The sequence below is a fragment of the Chinchilla lanigera genome, unplaced genomic scaffold, assembly GCF_000276665.1.
Source record: "Chinchilla lanigera isolate Chin_1 unplaced genomic scaffold, ChiLan1.0 scaffold00056, whole genome shotgun sequence".
NCBI lineage: Eukaryota > Metazoa > Chordata > Mammalia > Rodentia > Chinchillidae > Chinchilla > Chinchilla lanigera.
Genome location: NW_004955457.1, coordinates 11,422,483 through 11,443,870, shown reverse-complemented (window position 1 = coordinate 11,443,870; position 21,388 = coordinate 11,422,483). Strand labels below are relative to the sequence as shown.

Here is a 21,388-nt window from a genome sequence, read left to right as displayed (position 1 = left end):
CGGCTTAGTCTGTGGGGACAAAGAGGTCACCAGTGACGTGTAGGGCCGATTCAGGGATTCCGTTCTGGCCTAAAAGGAGGATAAAGGAGTGGGAGAGAAAAACACAAGCCCAAGTTAGAAAGGTGACACGAGCAGGTCGTAGAGATGTCCGGAAGTTGGTGTCTGGACACCAACTCCAGGGGCAGCAAGGTCACAGGAAATCTGGGGTTCCATTCAGCATCTTCTCTGACGGGCGGGCTGCCTGACCCTGCTGGAAGTATCTCCTGTTGCAAAGGCGTGTGACCGCGCACACACTTCCCGTGTGGGAGCCATCTGCGCGGGCGCCGGCCCCTCCTGACCAGCAGGTGCACCGGCAGCCACGTGAGCAGATGCGGAGGGGAGCGCATGCCACCCGGCACTGCAGTGGGTGGGTGGCAGCGCGGACTTGGCGTGCTCAGCATGCGGGCAGAGCAGTGAGGTGCACACACCCCGTGTCCACACGAGACACGCACCCCGCATGCACAAACCCAGCAGTGCAGGTGTGACACTTGTTTGAAGAATGTGTTCAGAAACGCTCTGTAAACATCATAGCCAAAGATCACAAAACTGTCACACAAAAAGCCAGAAGAAAATATGCGGGAACTTTTGGAAGACAAAAGGAAATGTATCAAGAAAGGGGAGCAGGAGTTTGTAGCAACCTGCCCCGCACTCCACCTGCGTGCTTCTTGGCACTGCTGAAATGGTTTCATGGAGCTAGTCATGCACAGGTGCGGCTCAAACACTTAAAAGGAGGAAAGGAAGTTCCCTTAGTGTAATAACTTCTGGGAGCGAGCACTTTTTAGCTTTTTGAACAAGCTATTAAGAAGAGACAAACCATTCGTTTTCACTTATCCGGCATGGAGAATGCTTAGGTTAGTGGGCTAGAAGGCTCATTTCATTATAGGCTGAATTCTAACGCCTGCCAGAACGCTTGCATGTTTCTTTAAAAATGACGCGTGGGAACAGAAGCATTAGGAGGAAGGCGTGGTTATGGGGTCACCCAGGTTAAGTGTTCCAAAGAACAGCCCTGACCTTCACTGGGCCCTGCCTTGCCTGGCTCAGGGGTGCAGAGCTTAGCCGTGCCGGCCGTCTTGGGTGGCACCTGAGACTGAAGTGACAAGAAACACAGAAGGGTCAAGACTCAGACAGACAACACTGCACACCAGGGCTCGTTCTCTTTCTGGAACTAAGGATGGACTTTGTTTCTTCCTCACAGAGGCTCTGCCTTCCTTTTCCTTGGCCTTAACCCTAACCCCTAACCCTAAACCAACTGTGCAGTTCTGCAACTGCAAGTGTACCATTATTTACTTGGCAAGGCAAAGATTTTTCTTCAGGCATCTGAATTATCTAGCAAGCATTTCTAGTGCGTGCTGACAGTATCAGCTCCATCCCAACTGATGGAAGGGCAATGAGAAAGAATTACTTCTTAAATGTGTAAGTCTCTGACAAGGGGCGGTAGCTGTCAGTGTTCTGAGAATTCAGGTCACTGGACCCAATTCTGAGATACTCATTTCTACAGGAAAGTGCTTCCCCTTGGGGTAACGAAGGCTCCTCTACTCACTCTCCAGGCCACGTAAGCATATATCCAAGTTAAAGAAGAAATGTTTCAATAAATAAAGAATAAATGTCGGTTTGGTTCTCATTTGTGCATGTATGGAGGGGCTCTGACCACAGGAAAGAAAAACTCAAACTCATCGCTAGGCAAAAACTCCGCAGCCCAGCGAAGGCGCTGCTCAGCTCTGGTGCCAGGTGGCCTGGGCAGGACCCACCCACGCTGCAGAGCCATGCGGCTGCTTCGTGGAGTGCTAGCTTGTCTTTCCGCTAAGTCAAAGAATCTATTTTCCTAAATTTATAGTCCTGAAATAATGAAACTCATTCTTTACTATCTGAATAATGCAAGGCTCAGAAATACAAAATTTTAAGGGGACGGATGTGAATTTGGTCTACTATAAAGCATCACTGTCCAGAGAAATCCCAAAAGTCATAAAAGATGAATGAATCTGAATATATTCAATTAATAACAGACATAGAAATAACTGCAAGCACTTTCTCTGGAACATGTACAGCTATAGGGCACTGATATTACATAGTACTGCTCCATCAACTGGTTAAGGGTAGCAAGGAGGAAAATGTTTTATCTTGACATCTTGAACCACTGATAAAGAATTAAATAAACTGCCAGGAGTTTTTTGTTTTGTTTTACATCATTAGAGCGAAATAGCAAATAGCCACTTCTAAGGAGAAGTCAGATCAGCAGGTCTCTCTCAAATGGTTTCTTCCATTACAATAGCAAGACTGAAGACTTAGGTAAATGACTGAAATAGCCCCAGGAAAAGTCCCAATAAAGGCGTAGAAGAGCACTAGCCAAGCTCAGGAGCAGCCAGTCCATTACCTTGCTGGTCTCCTCCAGCTGAGTGCCACGCTTCCAGGCCTCAGAGAAGATGGAGCTCACGATGCTCTGGGAGCGGATGTGCCCCGCCCCTGCCGGCTGAGTGTCGGAGACTCCGCTGTCAGACTGGTTAGAATGATTGGACTGAGACTCTGTTTCAGAGTGGGAAAGCAGATTAAATTGATCATTATTCTGACAGTATGAATATGTACTTTTAGGTCTTTTACACAGGACCAAAAGCTATGTAGAATAGCAGTAAGTTAATTTTACTTAGCTCCTTTTATTATAAACACAGCATTTTTTCACTAGAAAACTTCTCTTAGGAAATAAGGGAAAAAAATTTTTTTTTTGAAACAGGGTCTCAGTGCCTAGTTCAGGGCCTTGAACTCACTACGTAGCCTAGGCTGGCTTTGAATCCCCACCAATCCTCCTGCCGCAGCCTCCTGAGCGCTGGGATTATAGGCATGTGCCACCATGTCTGACAGTAAATCTTGATTCTTTTTAAATAGTTCACTATGAGAGAATGAAAATTACAGTAAAGGAGCTCTGTTTTGATGACACTGACAGAGTGTTTCTCAGCTTTGGTTTGATGCTTTTCCCTTGATTAGACCGAGGCTATCAATTTAGGAAGAAGAACACAGAATAAATAAGCCAACCTCCTCACATTCTGTTGAGGGGTACCTGCAATCAGTGTGACTTCCTACTTGATGATACTGACTGTGATTACTGGGCCGAGGTTCTATGTGTCGGGTTCTTTGCTGGACAGTTACTCCCCCTACCTATGCTACTCTTTGGGAAGCAAGTCACTGTATTTTTTGGGAAGCCCACACTTGAGTGGAGAGACACGGTTCACCTCCTTGAAGAAAAGTATCTAGGTAAACCATATAGAAGTCTTCTGTATAAAAAGATTCGTCCCTTACTTGTTTGTTTATTCAATAATTTTCTCATATCAGCATGGACTCATAGATATTTATTTTATGATCTGGGTTATTACCCTATACTACCTTATCTATTTTATTTTCCAATTCTTCTAGCTTTGGCAGTGAGACTTAGGTTGACTCCTCAAGTCCCTTTAACATACTCGGGTGGTCTTACTGTTACTGGGGTATCGCTGCTTCTAAAGTCAGTGAGGGGCTGGGGATTTAGCTCAGCGGCAAAAGCGCCTGCCTGGCAAGCGCAAGGTCGTGAGTTCGGTTCCCGGTACCAGAGAAAAACCAAAAAAAAAAAAAAAAAAAAAAAAAAAAATAAAGTCAGTGAACAAAACTAGGAAATACATGTACGTATACACCAACATGTATATATATTCACATTCTAAACTTGTTTAAGTAATTTAGGGAGGAAATCAAATCATAGTTTTTAAATCAATAAGCAACAAAAAATTCTGCTTTTAGGGGTCATGAACCTCATTCAGGGAACATTTAGAAAGTGAAGAAGCATTGACTTTACAACATAAACATTTATACTTGCTTAGGATGTGGGAATCTGAAAGCCCTATTTGAGTATCACTGACTTCCTGTAAAAATTTTGGAAACTTTGATTACTTAAGTGGCTTCCTGAACTGTAATTCTGAACTAGTTCCTGGCTTTTCTATTACATTGCAATGTCTGGAAACCTGTGTGGTAGCCTCCTCATAGATTCTGAGGACAGAGATTTTTGCCAAGCAATTTTTTTAACCAGACGTTTCAGCAGTATGTAATGGGTTTTGAATAAACTTCATACATATAAAATACAGAACTCCTGGCTTTAGAAGTTTGTTATATACTGATTTGAGAACTAGTCCATGATATTGCCCACTCTAACAGTCTGGCTGTGGTTTTTATGAATCAAGTTGAAATGATCAGGTCTGTTATCAGTCTCCACAGTGGCACTAAAATAGTGCTTTGAGGCATCTGAACTACCTGGGATGCTGGAAGAACTGGATCCTGATTTAATACTGGAGCTGGATAAGGATGTCCAATCATAGGCAGATTCGGTCCTCTTCACAGCTTCTTGATAGTTCACATAGAGCTGCTTCCCATACTAAACAGAGGCAGTAAATGGCGACAGTGAATTGCACTATTACAGAAGGATGAGGCAGCAAAGGGAGATGCGTCTGATTTATAGTTGTATTAATACCTATAATACTCCCAAGTCTTACAATACTAGCAAATTATAATCTTTCCTCATTTATAGAAGTGCAGCAAGAAGTTAAGAGTTGATTTTTACTATGTTCATTATAAATGTAAGTATTTTTTTCACCCCAAATTCTTGATCCAGGGCCTTATCTTTAGCACTATTGAAGATATTGCTCCAAATCTGGTTGCTAAATGATTACTTAATTAAAAAATTACTTTGCTTAGGATAACCTCTGCTATGAGAATCACATAATACATTCTCCAAAGACAAAATAAATCACTGTGATGCTAGACAAGCTTTCACCAGCACTGTTAATCCATAAATACCAACTATTATCACTACCAGTCATTCTGAAAAAAGGACATTTTTTTTAAAAAAATGACACTTAGGCCAGAGAAAATGAAATACTAGCAAAATCACGAACACAAGACAATGAGAGTAACTGTCATGAAACTCAAACTGCACCATGAAACCTTCACCCCATCCGAAGGAATGTACCTTTGCAATGCGGATGCCGTTGACCCACTGATGCAAGGTCCTTATATCGTCACAGCAGAGGTATTTGATATACTGAGATTTCTTCTGAATCTGTGGGTGCTGCAAGAGTAAAGGCAAAATCCAAATAAGTCTTCCGGAGAAATGGAGAAAAATAAGCTTTCTCAAAGTTTAAACTTATCTTGGTAAGTTATTAGAGTAATGGCCAAATAATATGTTTTTCATATGGTCCTATGGTCAAATAAAACAGCCCTCACACAAGTGAAACTTGGGTTAAATTTTAGGTCAGTCTGTCAAAGTTTAAAGTAAACCTTCACACCATGGGAAATCCCCAAATATCCCCTCTACATTGAAAGAAACAAAATCCATCAAGGTTAATTCAGCAGAATTCTTAATCTGTAGGATTGGGAAAAGGGCAGAGTCTCACTTTGAACCCCCTGAAATCATGAGACTCCAAATGAGAGGAGGGCTTTGGTGAGGCTTCAGTGCTGCTCTGGTCATCCAGGCCTGCGACACCGAGCACACAGCACAGGTCCAGGATAGGAGCCCACAGCCCCTTCTGGTACTGTGGTAGAGACAGATGTCACTCCTGTGGAGGTCCCTCCCCACTGTGGCAGCAGTGCAGTGTGTGCCGCAGGAGCAAGCAGCTTCTCCAGGGCACCCAATGCACTTGTCAGTGATGCCTGGGAGGGGGGTGATGTGAAGGACCTGACCTGGGCTACCAGTGCACGCATTAGGGATGCGCTAAAGCCAGCTTCACTGCACTGGACCTCAACCACTAGTGTCTAGGGAGGAAAAGCCCCAAACCACACTGAATTTGGATGTAATGAGGCAAGTTTATTACTCCTCTTTTCAGTCATTCTGAAAAATGAATAGCTATATTTTGTCAAAAAATACTTAACATTTGTGATTAGTTACATGAATGAAAGCAGGTTTAAATAATTTATCCAAAATTCTCTACATTTATTTGTTGTGGAAGCCATGAGCTCAATAAGACAAGTTTATAGCTGTGCTGTTAGAGATCAATCTCTGGTCTACAGTGAGAGAAAAGGATGTTACATCCCTTCAGTGTTTTGCTCCCAGTGCAGCCAACATTTCAGAGCTCAGGAGGCTCCTTTAAAACAACACTTACTACCCAAACCACTGTTCTACTTTCTGAAGGATGTACTCAGAGTTTTACTTTCTTTATCTTTTTTGTTTTGTTTTGTTTTGTTTTGTTTTGTTTTGTTTTGTTTTCCAGTACCAGGAATCGAACTCACGACCTCGTGCTTGCCAGGCAGGCGCTGTGCCACTGAGCTAAATCCCCAGCCCCATGTACTCAGAGTTTTAAATGATAAACCTTCAATCAGTAAAAGGGGAGCAAAACAACACCCAATAATTTTCTCTCCTGACAATATAGACCCCCTCTCTTGGTGCTTGTCTACACTACATCACATTCCAAGACGTGTCATGGTAACCTTTAAAGTACAGAGGACGACATGTAGAAGAGTTGTTTTTCTACATACAAGGATGAAGAGGAATTTTGCCTCATGTATTCATTCAGCAAGTATTTATTGAGCAAGAACTATTTGCGAGGTACTTCAACTAGGTTTTAGGGTACAGTAATAAGCAAAACAGAGCAGGTCCTTGACTGTAAGAAGTCATACTGTATGCAGAAGATGGAGTGGGAGTGTGAGGAAGAGCTCGCTTACTACTGCCAGCCAGGCATACAGGAGATGTTCTCCTCAGAGGCACTGCCTGCCCGGCGGGGGCTGCTGCAGGACGCTCTCAGCCTTTCTCACCACCTCCTCCCTCCATGGCCATTAACAACCACTCCTGACTGCATGTGTGTTTGTTAACAGCAGCGTCCTGAGTGTGCTTGTATGATTCTGTCCATTCTCCACATGAAAAGGTGGTATATTTATCAACACAGCATTGGGAAAAATCAAAGAAAAATTATCCTCTGCTTTTTTCAGCTCACCTCTCTGACCTAGGCATCTGGATAATACCCTGAAGAGCATTATAATGTAATTATTTGATTCGATGTAAGCCAAGCATCAGACTGTTTGCTAGTTTAAAATCCATTTTAGGGACTCAGTTCTTTTTTATCTTCCCACATAATAAAGGCACTCACAGCAGTCCTTATTCAAGCTCCCCATTATTAATAATCCCTCAGGAGTCACCTGTCCCACTAATATACTGATATTTTATTAAAAATGGCATTTATCAAGCCCTTAATGGGCATGAGACATTATGTGATATATTTCATATATTTTAAGCTCATTCAATCCTCCCAAAAACTCTATTCCCATTACTATGATCTCCATGTTCTGAAAATGGCTAAAGATAGAGGATTAAAGACAGCATTTAAAACTTTTTCTTAAGCTGGGCATGGTGCTGCATGCCTGAAAACCCAGCACTCCGGAGGCTGAGGCAGGAGGATTGTTATGAGTTCGAGACCAGCCTGGGCTACAAAATGAGCTCAAGGCCAGCCTGAACTGCATAGTGAGACCCTGTCTCAAAAAAAGGCCAAAAAACCCACAAAAAAAACCCAAAAAAAACCAAACTTTTTCTTAGTAAGTAAAAGAACTGAGGGAGAAATCAATTCAATATTATTCCAGTACCCATGACCTTAACTATTATGTCATACTCCTGCCTTATAAGTTAGTTATAAGTAATGGTGCTTTAGAAGTTCAATAAAACTGCTTTTCCCTTCCTACCATAGACAGACATACTATTTTGCCTTATTCCTTTAGGAATGAAAATTTAAATCTGCCTAAAGTAAGCTTTAGTCCAACATTAAATGTAGTATATAATTTTAAAACACAGGTTTCCCTTAAGAAACTTATTTAATTACAGATGAATACACACACATACACACATCCTGTGTGTTCCTATATTATCAAATTTCATGAATAAACTTCACTTACCATTATTACTTTTACATTACCTTTAGAAAACAAATTAGCAAAATGTGACTGTGTATATATGAGGCATGATCAAAGTATATGGTGAATCTTTAAATAAAAAATTATGTAAAAGAGACATGCTATCATTTCCCACCAAAATATCCACTCTCCTTGACTCAAACACTCTTACCCTACTTTTTGTCACTTTTTGAAGCAGTTCTGGAAATCCTGTGTTTTTATGGGGTATGATGAAAAACAGTGTGTTCTCATCCACCTTATTCCCCAATCTGCCACCATCAGATTCTGGCTCTTCCCCAAAGTCAAAATGACTTCGAGAGGGCAATGTTCTGAACTGACTCAGGACATCGAGACAGCTTTGGCAGCACAACTACAGATCCTCACAAAAAAGGACTCCTAGAACTACTGCAGACTGGCAAAAATGATGGACTAAGTGAATTTCAACTGAGCAAGGCATTGGCAATAGGCCTTTCACACTGTCATAAAAATTTTTTAAACCTAAACATTCACTATATTTGTCATTCAAACCTTGCATATTTCTAGTATCCTACATTTCATTGGAAGAACATAGCCCAAAGCTGACAGAAAATCAGGCCCTATAAACACGAAGCTTGTATTCGTGTAAATCCTGTGCGGCAGCATTTTCTTTAGAACTCATGCTCAAGGATAAAAATATTTGTATAGGCAAAGTCTAGTACAGATTTTAGAGGGAAAAAGACTCGTCTTTAAATCCTAATGGTTGCGTGGCCCGGGGCAAGACCCTTAGCTCCGCACCTCGGTCTCTGTGCCGGTCCTTTCTAGTGCGGGCTGTCACCTCTTGTTCTAAGTAAACGGTGGTGCTTACGTTTACTATTATTCCCAGCTAATGGTATAAAAAATATGGCATACAAAGACCACTAAAAGCAAATATAAAATACATATATTATTATGAAAACTAAGATAAAACATTTGACACAAAAATATTCTTAAGAATTCTGTGAGTTACCAAAGAGACTATAACACAGCCTGAGTATTCCATATCCAAAATGCCCAGGATTGATTTCAAAAGTTTAAGGATTTTGGAATATTTGCACAGACTTTACTGCTTGGACATTCCTAATACAAAAACCTGAAATGCTCCAAAATCTTAAACCATAACAGAAAAATTTTTTTAAACAAACATTTATTCTTTGTGTGGTGCCGGGGATTGAACCTAGGGCCTTCTGCATGGTAGGTTAAGGGCTCCTCTGAAACTTTTTGAGCGTTATGCTGGTTCTCGAAAAGTCAGATTTCAAAATTGGACACACGTGTAAATATCACATTGTTCTCTGTGTGAGACACTGAAAATGTAAATAAGGACCAAAATGTATGATAGGTATTGTATTGTGAAACAGGAAGAAAATGTTTCAGTGGGGAGGGGAACAACGTGGGGGAGCAGGGAGTAAAGAAGGGAAAAGTAAAAAAAAAAAAAGAAAGGAAAACATAGAAACAAAGCTTTTGTAAATGGGGAGGAAAGTTGAAGGGAAGGGAGGAGAATGGGAAAAAAAAAGAATCAAGTTATATCATGTCCAGGTACAAATTCTCTATGATGAATGTGATCATTATGTATATCTAAAATATACCAATTAAAAAATCATAAAAAAGTGAGATTTCAGTGCATTCCAGATTATGAATTTTCAAATTAAGGATATCCAAACGGTAAGTGGTAGTGCTCACAACTACATGATTTTGAGACAATATTAGCTGCCCTTCCCTCAGTAGCTGCCTCTTTTTCCTACTCTCATCAAGTAGAGACCAACCCCTCACCTGTGCCCTAGAGGTGTGGATTCTGACTAGTGAGGGGCAAGCACAATGGTTTTGTACACCTTCTTAGTGAATGGTGTAGCAGCTGGAATGTATGTTAGGTCAATAATCCTCAGGATGCTGTGAGAGGTTACATATACCTATTATCCCAGCACTTTGGGAGGCTGAGGCAGGAAGATTTCAAATTCAAGCCCAGCTTGGACAATTTTGTGAGACCTTGTTTTAAAAAACAAGTCCTCAGCCAGGCGTGGTGGTGCACACCTGTAATCCTAGCACTTGGGAGGCTGAGGCAGGAGGATCGTTGCGAGTTCGAGACCAGCCTGGGCTACAAAGTGAGCTCAAGGCCAGCCTGAACTGCACAGTGAGACCTTGTCTCAAAAAAGACAAACAAACAAACAAACAAACAAAATCCTCAAGGGTAGGACTGTGGGGTGGCTTCTGGAAAGTAGTTTTTTTCTTTTTTAAAAAAAGGCAAATACAATAAAGGGAGAAAAAGTCCTTGTCCTGCTGGATTTCCCTAGGCCTCTCTTGATGCCTAGACCTGCAGTGGTCATCCTGCCACGGTGAGGTGAGCCAGGCTGCATGAGGAGGACAGGCAGAAGACGGAACAGGGAATGACAGGAAGGGCATGGGTTCTCACAACTCTGAGCTGCTGAAATAACCAGACCCCCAAATAACTTTCTTACCAACTGAAGGAGTGAAAAATGTAGTACCGTGGCACGATATTGATTATTTATATTCAAGTCACTTAAAAAATAGAAGACCCCAAAAGAACACTTAGGTCTTCATGCTGTTTCTTGAAAACAGAGGATGAAATTCTTAGGAGAAAGATGCCACGTCTATATGAGTAATATGCATTCTTATATTCAAGGGTAAGAGGCCAGACGATTCTGTGCAGACCTTCACAAGAAATGCTGTCTTCTAGGCTCCTTATGCAATGTGCTGCTGTACACCCCTTACTACTCTTACTGTAACCCAGCCTGCAGTAATGGACTCCACTATCTACTACTTCAGTCCACTACTTCACTACTTCAATTCTCTCACCAAGACAGGCCTCTGAGAAGATGGAAGTAGAGTTTTCCTACCCCTTCAATATTTACCTCATTAGAAATCAGAGCAGAAAAACATTAAGATACAAAATTATGCCGGGCCTGGTGGCACATGCCTGCAATCGCAGCACTCGGGAGGCTGAGACAGGCGAATCACTGAGAGTTTGAGGCTGGCCTGGGCTACAAAATGAGCTCAAGGCCAGCCTGAACTGCATAGTGAGACCCTTTCTCAAAAAGACAAAAACACGTTATTTGAGTCAACAGCAATAAAATATCATCCCATTATGTGACCATCTGGAAAATGCCAATACACATTTCTGAAAGAATCAGAGTGCAAAAAGCAAATAACATCTTAGTAGTATTAGAAAAATAATTTTGACATTATGGGCTTAATTCTCAGGGGACCTTGGCCTCATTCTGAAACTGCTGAGTGAAAGTATTTTGTTCTGATCTTAAAGAATTATTTGCTCCTAAGTAGCCTGAATGATACAGTGGTCTCTGACAGAGTATTATTTAATAAAGAGTTGCTGTTACATTCAACTTCGTCAAAGCCAACCCCCCCCCCACAAACGCTACTCCCCAGAGCCAAATGACAATTCTCTGAGAAGAGAGAAATAAAACATGATGACATAAACATGTAGACTTGAGGGTCACTAAGATGGAGCCAAGAAGCCAATTTACGTGGAACTTGGAGACAGAGCCCTCTGATGGTTCCGCTCGGCATGCACAGGAAAATAAGTAAAACACAAGGTATGTGTCCCACATTCATCCCTGATCTAAGTTTTCCTAAAATAAGCCTACTATTAAATACAATTCTCAAATATATAATCAAATATATTCTACATACTATGGCTCAAAGTTTATAATCAGCATTCACTTTTTATTTGCATGATTCTAAGGCTAATTGGCTAAGGGGCAGCTATGCCATAGCACATGGTTTTTCCTTCATTTTTTTATTTTTAATTTTTATTCTTTGGTTGCACTAGGAATCTAACCCTATAACTTATATATGCTAGGCAAGTGTTCTAGAACTGAGCTACACCCCTAGCTCTACCACTCCTTTTTCAAGGTATAGAGTAAAGCAAAAACAGTACACTTGTTAGAGATCCTAACTATTGTAAGTGTCCAATAACCTAAGTCTAACCTTAATTAAAATTCCCCAAAAGAGGTATATGCTTACCTTTAGCACGAGACAATAGTCTGTAGGTGCTTTGTATTTATTTCGATAATCCTGGCCATAGTAAACATTGACATGATCCAGCTGGAGAAAGCACACCAGATCCCGAGAGACCTACCAGAAAAACACCCAAAAGGTCAAGTTACAATAGTGTACAAAGAAGCAAATATCATAGCTAGTTAACAATTTTTAGTTGAAAATCTAAATTTTACTAAATAGAAATTACTATTTTGCAGAAGACAATGAAGTTGTTTATGAACATTTCTTCTTTAATCCACAATATAACCCCCACAAATCAGTTCATTTTGCTTACTGTTACTGTTTGTGTCTAGATGTCCCCCCAAAGCCTCATTCCACCATAGGTGGGCTTTTCCAGAGGTGGCTAGATCTAGAGTGTGTGAATGATTCATGGTACAATACTACGATAAAGGGTGCTGGGATTAAGGGTGTGTGTGATTACTAAATCAGTCCACTGATTGGTTTGGTATTTGCTCTAAGGGTATAAAAGGGGGAGAATATAAAATGGATAGAAAGAAGCTGCTAAGGCCCCTTGGTTGCTTGCTTTGCTACCTTCTGCCACCATGAACTGTTTCTTCTGTGATGCCCCTCTTCCATGCCACCCTGCCCTCGAGCCAGCCGATTGTGGACTAAAACCTTTAAAACTGTGAACCAAATAAACCTTTCTTCCTTTAACTTTGGGTGCTGGGTATTTTATCTCAGTAATGAGCAAAATAACTAAAACACTTACTGTCTTGATATTCATAACCAACCCTAACTTTTTTGGAAATGCTGACATTTAAAAATAGTACTTTAAGTATAGTAGGGCATGTGTTAAATACAATAATATGTAGGAGAGCTCCCTGGAACGAACAAGAAAACATCAAGTGGTTCAGTGCCTATAAAACATACCTCAAATACAATGATTTTCCACTGGAGGTTTCCTCATCATTTAAACAGGGATAAGATTTTACTTATAGGATTATCATAAAACTAGATGATACTATAAAGTCCTTGAAGTAGTTCTTTCCTCAAATTAATGCAAAGTGAGTTACACCAAGCGAAAGCCTATCACTCAAGACTGAAATGGCTGTAAACCCAAAAAACTATTCTTCTCCAAACAAAAACTACTCTGGGAAGACTCCCAAATATAAGAAATAAAACTATGATTTCAAATGTGGTAAAAGAAATGAGGCGGGCCCAACGAATGATCAGAGAAGTGAAAATTTTTTAGACAGATTATAAACAAAGTAATCTGTTCTGTATGAGCTAAAGTAATGACATAATCACTACAGATTAAAAGCAGGCATGAAAGAAGGGACCAAAGCCTTACAGAAGGGATCCCACACAAGGGACCTACCTTTGCTTTTCCTTTAGGGACATAGTAAATACCAGATGCTCGCAAGAGAAAGTATCGCTTTTTCCAGGACTTCTTGCCGTCATCTTTCAACCAAAGAACTCCTTCAATTTCTGGTACAGTTACAGAGCTTCCACAAAAGCATTCCTAAAATAACAAGATGAGCTGAAAGTATTTCTGATCCTTGGATTTTTAGAAAAAAGTTGTGCCTACCCCTATGAGATGCATTATACTAAACCAGAATGGTTTTCCATTAAAACTATGCTGCTAATTTCACTTGAATCTGAACTTTCTAAACACAATATGAATTTATTTTGGAACAACTATGGCAATCCTGAAATGTTTAATAAGCAAAAATTCCAGACATAAACGTAACAGTGAACTTCTGCCTATGATCTTTTATGTAATACTGATGAAAAAGTAACTTGAAACATCAACTATATATAACATACTTAAATGACTTCTAAACAGCATAGTGTAAATAAAATACTAAATATAATTAAATGTCAGGGTTAACATAAACGTTAAATTTTATTTTTCTCCAAATTATCAATGAATTAATTAGCTGTCAAACTAAAAAGGAATAAAGTTAAAAAGAAGGCAACATGTTAAGTGATTGATCAATAAAAACTGAAAAACTCTGAATCGATATGGCCTAAGACAAACAGGGCATTTGCTGTCAAAACATTTAATATTAGGTTGAAAGGAATATAAGCAAACTCAGAATTGTGAATTCTGTTTATGCTTAGATATAAATCTAGTATGAACAAAAATGTACTTGTAAAAGAAAGTCCTCACTAAGTATTAGTGTAGGGCATTTTCAACCTAAATTAATTTCTTTGTCCTCAAAGTACAGAAAAGTTGAGAATTGTAAAGATTTTTTTCTTAATGGTAACTAGTATCACTATTAAAAGCCAAATGCCTATCTTCATTTTCCTAATGGCCTTGTTGGTAAGAGTTTATTCCAGCTTTCAATGTACCAACTTCTTTTAATTTGTTAAAATCTGCAAAAGCTGAAAATTCAGTTATATTTAAATTTATGATTCGGCAAAATAAAGACACTTTTTAAAGAATGATTATGAAACTTATTGGAGTTATTTATGGCTAAGGCCTGAGATTTTGTGAACAGCTAATTATATTCAGCTTTCTCTCTGAAAAAGCAGGTAAAAACAGTGAATATTTTTCATCAACCAGCCCTTCTTCCCACTTGGCAACCCCTAAAAACTTACCACTTCTTTTACATTGGTAAATTGGTTAGCAAAAAAAATAGTTTCTCAAGGGTTCTTCAGTTGCCTAACCTGTTCACACAGTTGAATTCTTTCTCTCTCTCCCTCATGGCATCAAAGAATACAGGCTTCTTGAGTTACAACTGTCACTGTAAATATGGAGCACACTATACTGCACTTTAAAAGGTACTTAATACTTCACTTATAAAATGTGCAGAAAAAGGGGCAGGAGAAGCATACCTCTAGTAGTACTTCTTTGTTTCTATCTGCCATTTCAGCTGTTTCCTTTTTGCCCAGAAGATAATTCTGGAAAAACAATGAAACCAACATTAAAGGAAAAACCTATCCTATCATTCTTTTGGCATAAGTACACATATGATTTCTTCTGTAGAAATAGCAACTCTATGAATAAAATCAGGAGGTATGACGGACATTGTAAAAGGAAAGGAAAATGCTCAAAAGTAAAGAGCAACTGGGGTGAGGGAACAGAGAAAAGAAAGAAGGGGAAATTATGTATGTATGTATATGCAGGATAGCTAACATAGTTGTTCTACTGACTTCTATCGCTCTACTAAAAGGAACAGTTAATGATTAATTATTTGATCAATCTTGCATGTCTCTATTTATTTTCCTGAGAAACCACTTTGAAGATATCAATACGTAATACAACAACCAGTGTTAATTTCCTACCACTTTGTCTGTAACTCTGTATTGCGTGTATTGTTCTTATGCTGTTTTGTAAATGGATGTCTGTTTGTTAATATGTTTTCCTTCTTTTGTTCTTAAAATTTAAAAAAAAAAAGGAAGAAATAGCAACGCTTGGTACACTTTTGCCAGTGTAGAGGGAGGGGAGTACTGCTTTACAAAGCTCCCAGCATACAGGCTTGATCATTAAATTACTCAACACTAGCCTCTTCCTTGCCTAAATATTTGTCATGAATTATTTCATAAACTGCCCTCTCCCAAATCCTGAGGTGACGTCCCATGCAACAGCTGATAGTATGCAGAAAACTTATATTCTGGCTTTAAGAAGAAATCCCAGACTCTGTAAGACTATAACAATCTCATTTTATTAAAAACTAAATTGTAATTATTAGTATAATTATTTTTCACAGTTGCCTACAAAAAGATCTATTGATATCCCCACAGATGAATTCTCCATTAAAATATCCAGAGAAGGTGAGTCATGACGAAGTCAACAGGAAAGCTACTCAGTACCTTGAACACTGGTGCTATTTTTCTCATTATCCCTTTTTATCATGGAGTTCTTGTTTTTTCCCACCTATTGATTTCTGTAAAATAATCTAGGTAATTAGGAAGTACTAATCAAACTTGGAATAAAGGTAACATATTACAATGTGGAGCCATTTATAATTGAGGTAATTGTGATTTCTAAAAAGATTTTAAAAAAAGTAAAAATGATAGATAAATAGTGGAGATACAATTTCCTTTTCTTTGACGAGGTGAGAAACTCACCAAATAAATTACTGGGTTCAACACAGCTCTGGGTTACAGAGCAGGGAAACCTGGTAATTCCCAGGAGCCATCTCTGCTCCCACGCAGGATCATCCCCTGGGATGCCAACACCTGTGTCCAGCAGCCTTGCTACCTCAGCAGTGGTGAAGAATGCTCCTGTGAGGTTTTAGCTACAATGCTCCAATCAAGTGGATGCCGGTCTCCTAACACCACTAATTTAGCAACAAGAGAATCAAATGAGATCTACATCTAAAAACTCTGAGGTACATATCTAAAATTCGTGAATAACTTATTCAGTCTTACCTGTGGGTTTTTGAATAGTGCATATTTTTCTATACGCTCCATAAATATAAGCTTGTTTTGACTATCTCTTGTCCAATTGAGAAGATTTTCAACCAAGTTTTCATGGTCTTCAAAGATTCTTTCTGTTTCAAAAAATATCAGTATTTTTTTTTTTTAATTCATCAAAATTGCATTAAAGACATGAAACCTTGCAAGGTGATTCAAATCAGAATCATATCCTTTTTTAAAAAAAAATGAGACAGAATCTCACTTTATAGTTCAGGCTAGCCTTGAACTCACTAGCCTAGTAATCCTGCCTCAGCCTTCTGAGTGCTGGGATTACAGGCGTGCACCACCACACCCGGTCCAGAATCATAGACTGTTAACTGACACTAACATTATGGGCCCTCACATGTTGGTCTACTTCATGTTACAAACAAGGAGATATGACCTAGTGATTGAAGCTAGTTAACGGAGTTACACCAATGACAGATGGAAGAGTTAGGACTAGAATCTAAGTCTTCTGACCTCCAGCACATCTTTCTTCAGCCTCTAGTTCTTTTCTGTTCACTCTTAAATTGAACTTACGTTAAAGAATGTTTTTTAGATACTAATTTTTTGAACTTTGTTGCTGTTGCTTCCTTTAAAGTTAAATGTTAGTACACAGACATTGGTACCGCATAGCCAGTTTAACCTGGAAATGATACTGTATTCAAAGAACTCTCAAAATACTTGAGGTAAACTCCTTGGTAATTTTGCAGGAAAAGAAAAAAAAATGCCTCAAAATGCTTCTGTAACATGAAAGCTGTAGGGATTACATAGAAGTTTAAAAGCAATTAAAGCAATGACATTACTAACCCATTTGTAACTCAGAAATGGTTTCCACCAGCGACCAGTCTAAACTATAGCCACAGTGGGACTTGTCCATCAGGTTATCCAGCACTTGTCTCACTGTCTGCCTCTCATCCACCATCATTGTTTTAGAACTGTCGTCAGACATGTGGACTCTAATCACCAGCTATAACAGGTAAAAATGACATTCAATGAAAACCAAAAAACGGCACCCTGGAAAGGATTTGAATATTTTACTTAGTATCTAAGTATAAATTAAAACACAAATATGACTTTTATTATGTGAGAAAGGCTAAAAATTACATCAAGTAACCTACCTAAATAAATTTAAAGGGTTTAAAAAATATAACAGGCAAGTGTCTTATGTTGAGATTATTCTGTTTTACTTTTTTAGGAGACTTTAGAATAAGTTAATTCTTTTTATAATGTATCTGATGCACAAAAAATATACATATGAAAAATACACTGTTAGAATGAAGCCCTCATCCACCACTGCATAAATGAAAGGAATATTAAATAAACAAGGCAAGTCGTCAGAGGCCCAAAAAACTGAGAAAAACCCCAACCAGGCAAATGACCGCGCATCACCTTTTTCACTTGTGCCTCTTTAATTTTCTCCAGGGCAACTCTGATCTTCTCGGCTTTCAATTTTGCTGCCTGTTCTTCCTGTGGACACAAAGCACTTCAGATAAACTACCGCTAAAATGACAAGAATATGTGAGAAGTCCTTTCTATTCTTTAAGGATGTTTTTAGCATTGAATTTCACTAAGAATATACTTATCACACATTTAGAGCACATTTTAAAAATAGCCTTGTTTACAAAATGAATGGAGACATATTGTAAAAAAAAAAAAAAAAAAAAAGAGTTTTCTTTAAAATGTCTTACAGTAAGATTAGATTTCATATTCCAGAGGGGGAAAAATCTGGTGTAGCACATTAGTAAATTTGATTTTGTCAATACAAAGCAGACATCTACACAGCCATCCCAGCTAATTTATTTTTACACAGCTTCAACTCTGTCTTATACTCCCTCCAAAGTATAGAGTAAGCTTTTGCATATTCATGTTTTGATTTGTTACACAGAAAATGTATAAAAATATCTACAGCAAAAAGTTATTTACTTATCAATTATCTATCCACAATCTTCATTAAAAACCCTTGATAAAAAAATGTAGGTTCAGTCTCATTAATATACTAATGCAAAGGAAGCTACCATATATTCAAAGTTTTACTTTGCTTTGGACATTTATAAATATAATCACGTCAGTAAATTCGAATTTGTTTCCATTGCTTCATTAGTAAGATTTTTAAAAATGCTACATATAACTTTCCAAGTAATGTCAATTTTAGTAATTTCTACTTCAAAAAAGCTAGTTTATGCACAGTAACAAAACACAGTAATAAAGAACAAAATACACAGTAATAAAACACAGCAATAAAGAACTAAAACCATTTGGCTATTTTTTTCTGAGATAGCATACACCAGTCACCAGAACAGTGTATACCAGTATGTTCTAGCATACACCAGAACAGTACTTACTTGTAATTTCCAGCAATAGGCCATAATACACTGTAGCATTACTCTTCAATTGAAGAAAAAACAAAAAACTTATATAAGCAGACTTTTGTTAATAAAGGACTATTTTCTATTCCTAAGCTTTTGATTGCTCTGGAAAAATACAAATTCTCATCTTATATATTCCTTTGTTTAATATGTACTTTTTTAAAAGGAAAAACAATTATATCAGACTTTATCTTCTCTGTATTGTAATTAAAAACCACAGTCCATGTGCCATTCTTCATTAAATTAAAGCTAAAGCTTCCAGGGCAAAAAATTAATAGCTTTACCTCCTGTTCACCTAAATTTATCAGTTCTTATTTATGAATTGCTTCTCTTTCCATTTCATATTCTCAGCTGTCTCCCTTCATTTCAAGCTTAGTATTTACTACTCCATGGAACACAGAAACAGTGGTATAAGGAAGGCAGTCAGCCTGCTTGCCAGAAATCTGACCCCTTTCAATGAAAGGAACCAGTGAATTAACATAATAGTCAGGGTCTGGAAATACTATCTGTAAACTGAATTAAGCAGACAACAAAGAATTTTATTTTAACAATGGACAGGGGTAAGATGAGACTTGGTTCTCTACTATTACAGATACAGTCCCCTGACCTAAAGATTAAATTATCTTTTTCCTCCCCTTCCCTTTACACAAATAAACAAACACAATTATAAAATTGACATTTTAACAATTTTTCTTTTAAAAGCAGGCTATTAAAGAAAAACTAATAAAACTCGTCTCTAGAATTGAGTCTAAGAGAAATATCATTACTAGTTAAATTTCTAAACCCTGCATATGTTTTGAGGAGTACAGCACAGGTCTGAAATATTTACAACTGTCAAGTAACTGATTTTATAAAAATTCCTGGAAATCACGTTTCAATGTCTCATCTTTATATTGATAAAAAATGGCTACTGCAGCAAAAGAAAATTTATCAAGGCACACTTGAAAAATCCATTTCATTCTGATGAGGAAAAACTGATGTGGAATAAATGCTTTGTGTTTTTGGAATACAAATATGAACTCAATAATCAAAATTCTTTACAATATTATAACTAATCTGCAGACATGAAAATAAAGCTTAGAAGATGTTCTCAAAGCTGAAAACATTTAACAAAAAAATGAAGAATATTAAAGAAAATAAGACAAGTCAAAAACTGAGAATGAAAAATAGTACTGCCACTTTGGAAAACACAAACTAAACATACTCTTAACATCTGATCCAGTAATCACGTTTCATTTATGTCTGGAAAAAAACCCCACACATGGGTGTCTATAGAAGCTTTATTCATCATAATTGCCAAAACTTGGAAACAACAAAGATGTCCTCCAGTAACTGAACAGATAAACTATGGAGCGTCCTGACAATAGAATTTTAGCACTAAAAAGAAATGAACTATCAAGCCACCAAAGACACAGAAGAGTCTTGAATAGTAAGTATTAGCAAGTGAAAGAGGTCAATCTGGAAAAGCTACAAACTGTATAGTTCTAACTATACTACACTGTGGAAAAGTCAGAATTATGGAGACAGTGAAAAGATCAGTGGTTGCCAGGGGTTGAAGAGGAGTTGTGAACAGGCAGAGCACATTCAGGGCATTCAAACTACTGTCTGACATTTACAGTGGGGCACACATATCAGAACCTGAAACTGCCCTAAAAAGTCTATCTAAAATATGTATACGTGTTTATATACATTCTGATATTAGTTATAAATATGAAAATATTTTCATGCTCCTATTTCATTTTAGTATTTGAAGCAAAGCTATAGGATTAGCTTACACTCACCAGTTTCTGCTCCACAATGGAAGTAAGGGTTAAACAAGTAAGAGATTGTGTACAATCAATTAACATACAGTAAGCCAATCACGCTTCCTAGCCATCAAGATGAAAGTATTTTTATGTAAAGAACATTAGATAGAACTATTTTAACAAATCCAAATTCAGCTATTTTTCCATTTGGTCAAATGCTACTCTTCAGTAGCCACATAAATTGGTCTATGTAAGGACCCTCAAATTAAAATTTAGAAGTTATTTATCTGAGTATTATTACTGCAGCAAAACTGAAAATGATACACCTCAAATTGCAAATTTTGTAATATTTTATGCTTTCTATAGATGATAAACTCCTCTGTGAGTTCCATTTGTTATCTACTATAGCTAAGCCCAAACCACTATCTTAATCATAACTTGTACAAAAATTGTCTTAAGATCTTAATGTTAGACAATACAGGAAAGAGCAATAAATCTCTGCTAATTTGTTTAGCTGATATATTTAGAATATCTCCAAGTTTATAAAGCAATGCAAAATCTATGTTCAATCACTAATACAAAGGAAAAAGTTTTCTTCATCTCAGGTTCTCCTGACACACTTAGGTCTTAAGTATTAGTACATGTTTGTAGTACATATAATGAGCAAGTTCCTTGTGTGCGCCTCATTTTTTGACTACCCTTTTCTTTACATTGTCTCACAACTATCCTAAAGTAAGTAAATGATACCTTACACATATAAAAACAATTTTCTGTCCTATCCCTTTGCTTAAAAGAGCCAGAGACAGCCCATTTTCTACTGCTGAGTGGCTATCAGTAACCATCAAATGCCAAGCCTCCTCAAATTTACATAAAAGACAAACACTTGGTGAAGATCTTATGATTAAATGAAAACCAATGCTATGGTTTAAAAGTGTTAGAAAGTTCTCTGTGTGGTAA

At 38.0% G+C, this 21,388-nt stretch overlaps 1 protein-coding gene across 6 annotated transcripts in view; it reads right to left on the bottom strand.

Moving 5' to 3' along the window:
- Raph1 (Ras association (RalGDS/AF-6) and pleckstrin homology domains 1) overlaps positions 1–21,388 on the bottom strand; it is a 68,046-nt gene that overhangs the window by 18,747 nt on the left and 27,911 nt on the right. For 5 of the 6 annotated variants that reach the window (XM_013520695.1, XM_013520696.1, XM_013520699.1 and 2 more), the window contains 9 exons: positions 17,710–17,787; positions 17,128–17,287; positions 16,291–16,412; positions 14,752–14,817; positions 13,289–13,432; positions 11,935–12,045; positions 5,021–5,119; positions 4,306–4,426; positions 2,411–2,559 (listed from right to left, as the gene is read on the bottom strand). In XM_013520695.1, the coding sequence (XP_013376149.1) occupies positions 2,411–2,559; positions 4,306–4,426; positions 5,021–5,119; positions 11,935–12,045; positions 13,289–13,432; positions 14,752–14,817; positions 16,291–16,412; positions 17,128–17,287; positions 17,710–17,787 (1,050 nt within the window). Of the gene's footprint in view, positions 1–76; positions 1,127–2,410; positions 2,560–4,305; positions 4,427–5,020; positions 5,120–11,934; positions 12,046–13,288; positions 13,433–14,751; positions 14,818–16,290; positions 16,413–17,127; positions 17,288–17,709; positions 17,788–21,388 lie in introns of those variants that run through there. The other variant, XM_013520697.1, reaches the window with a different exon arrangement.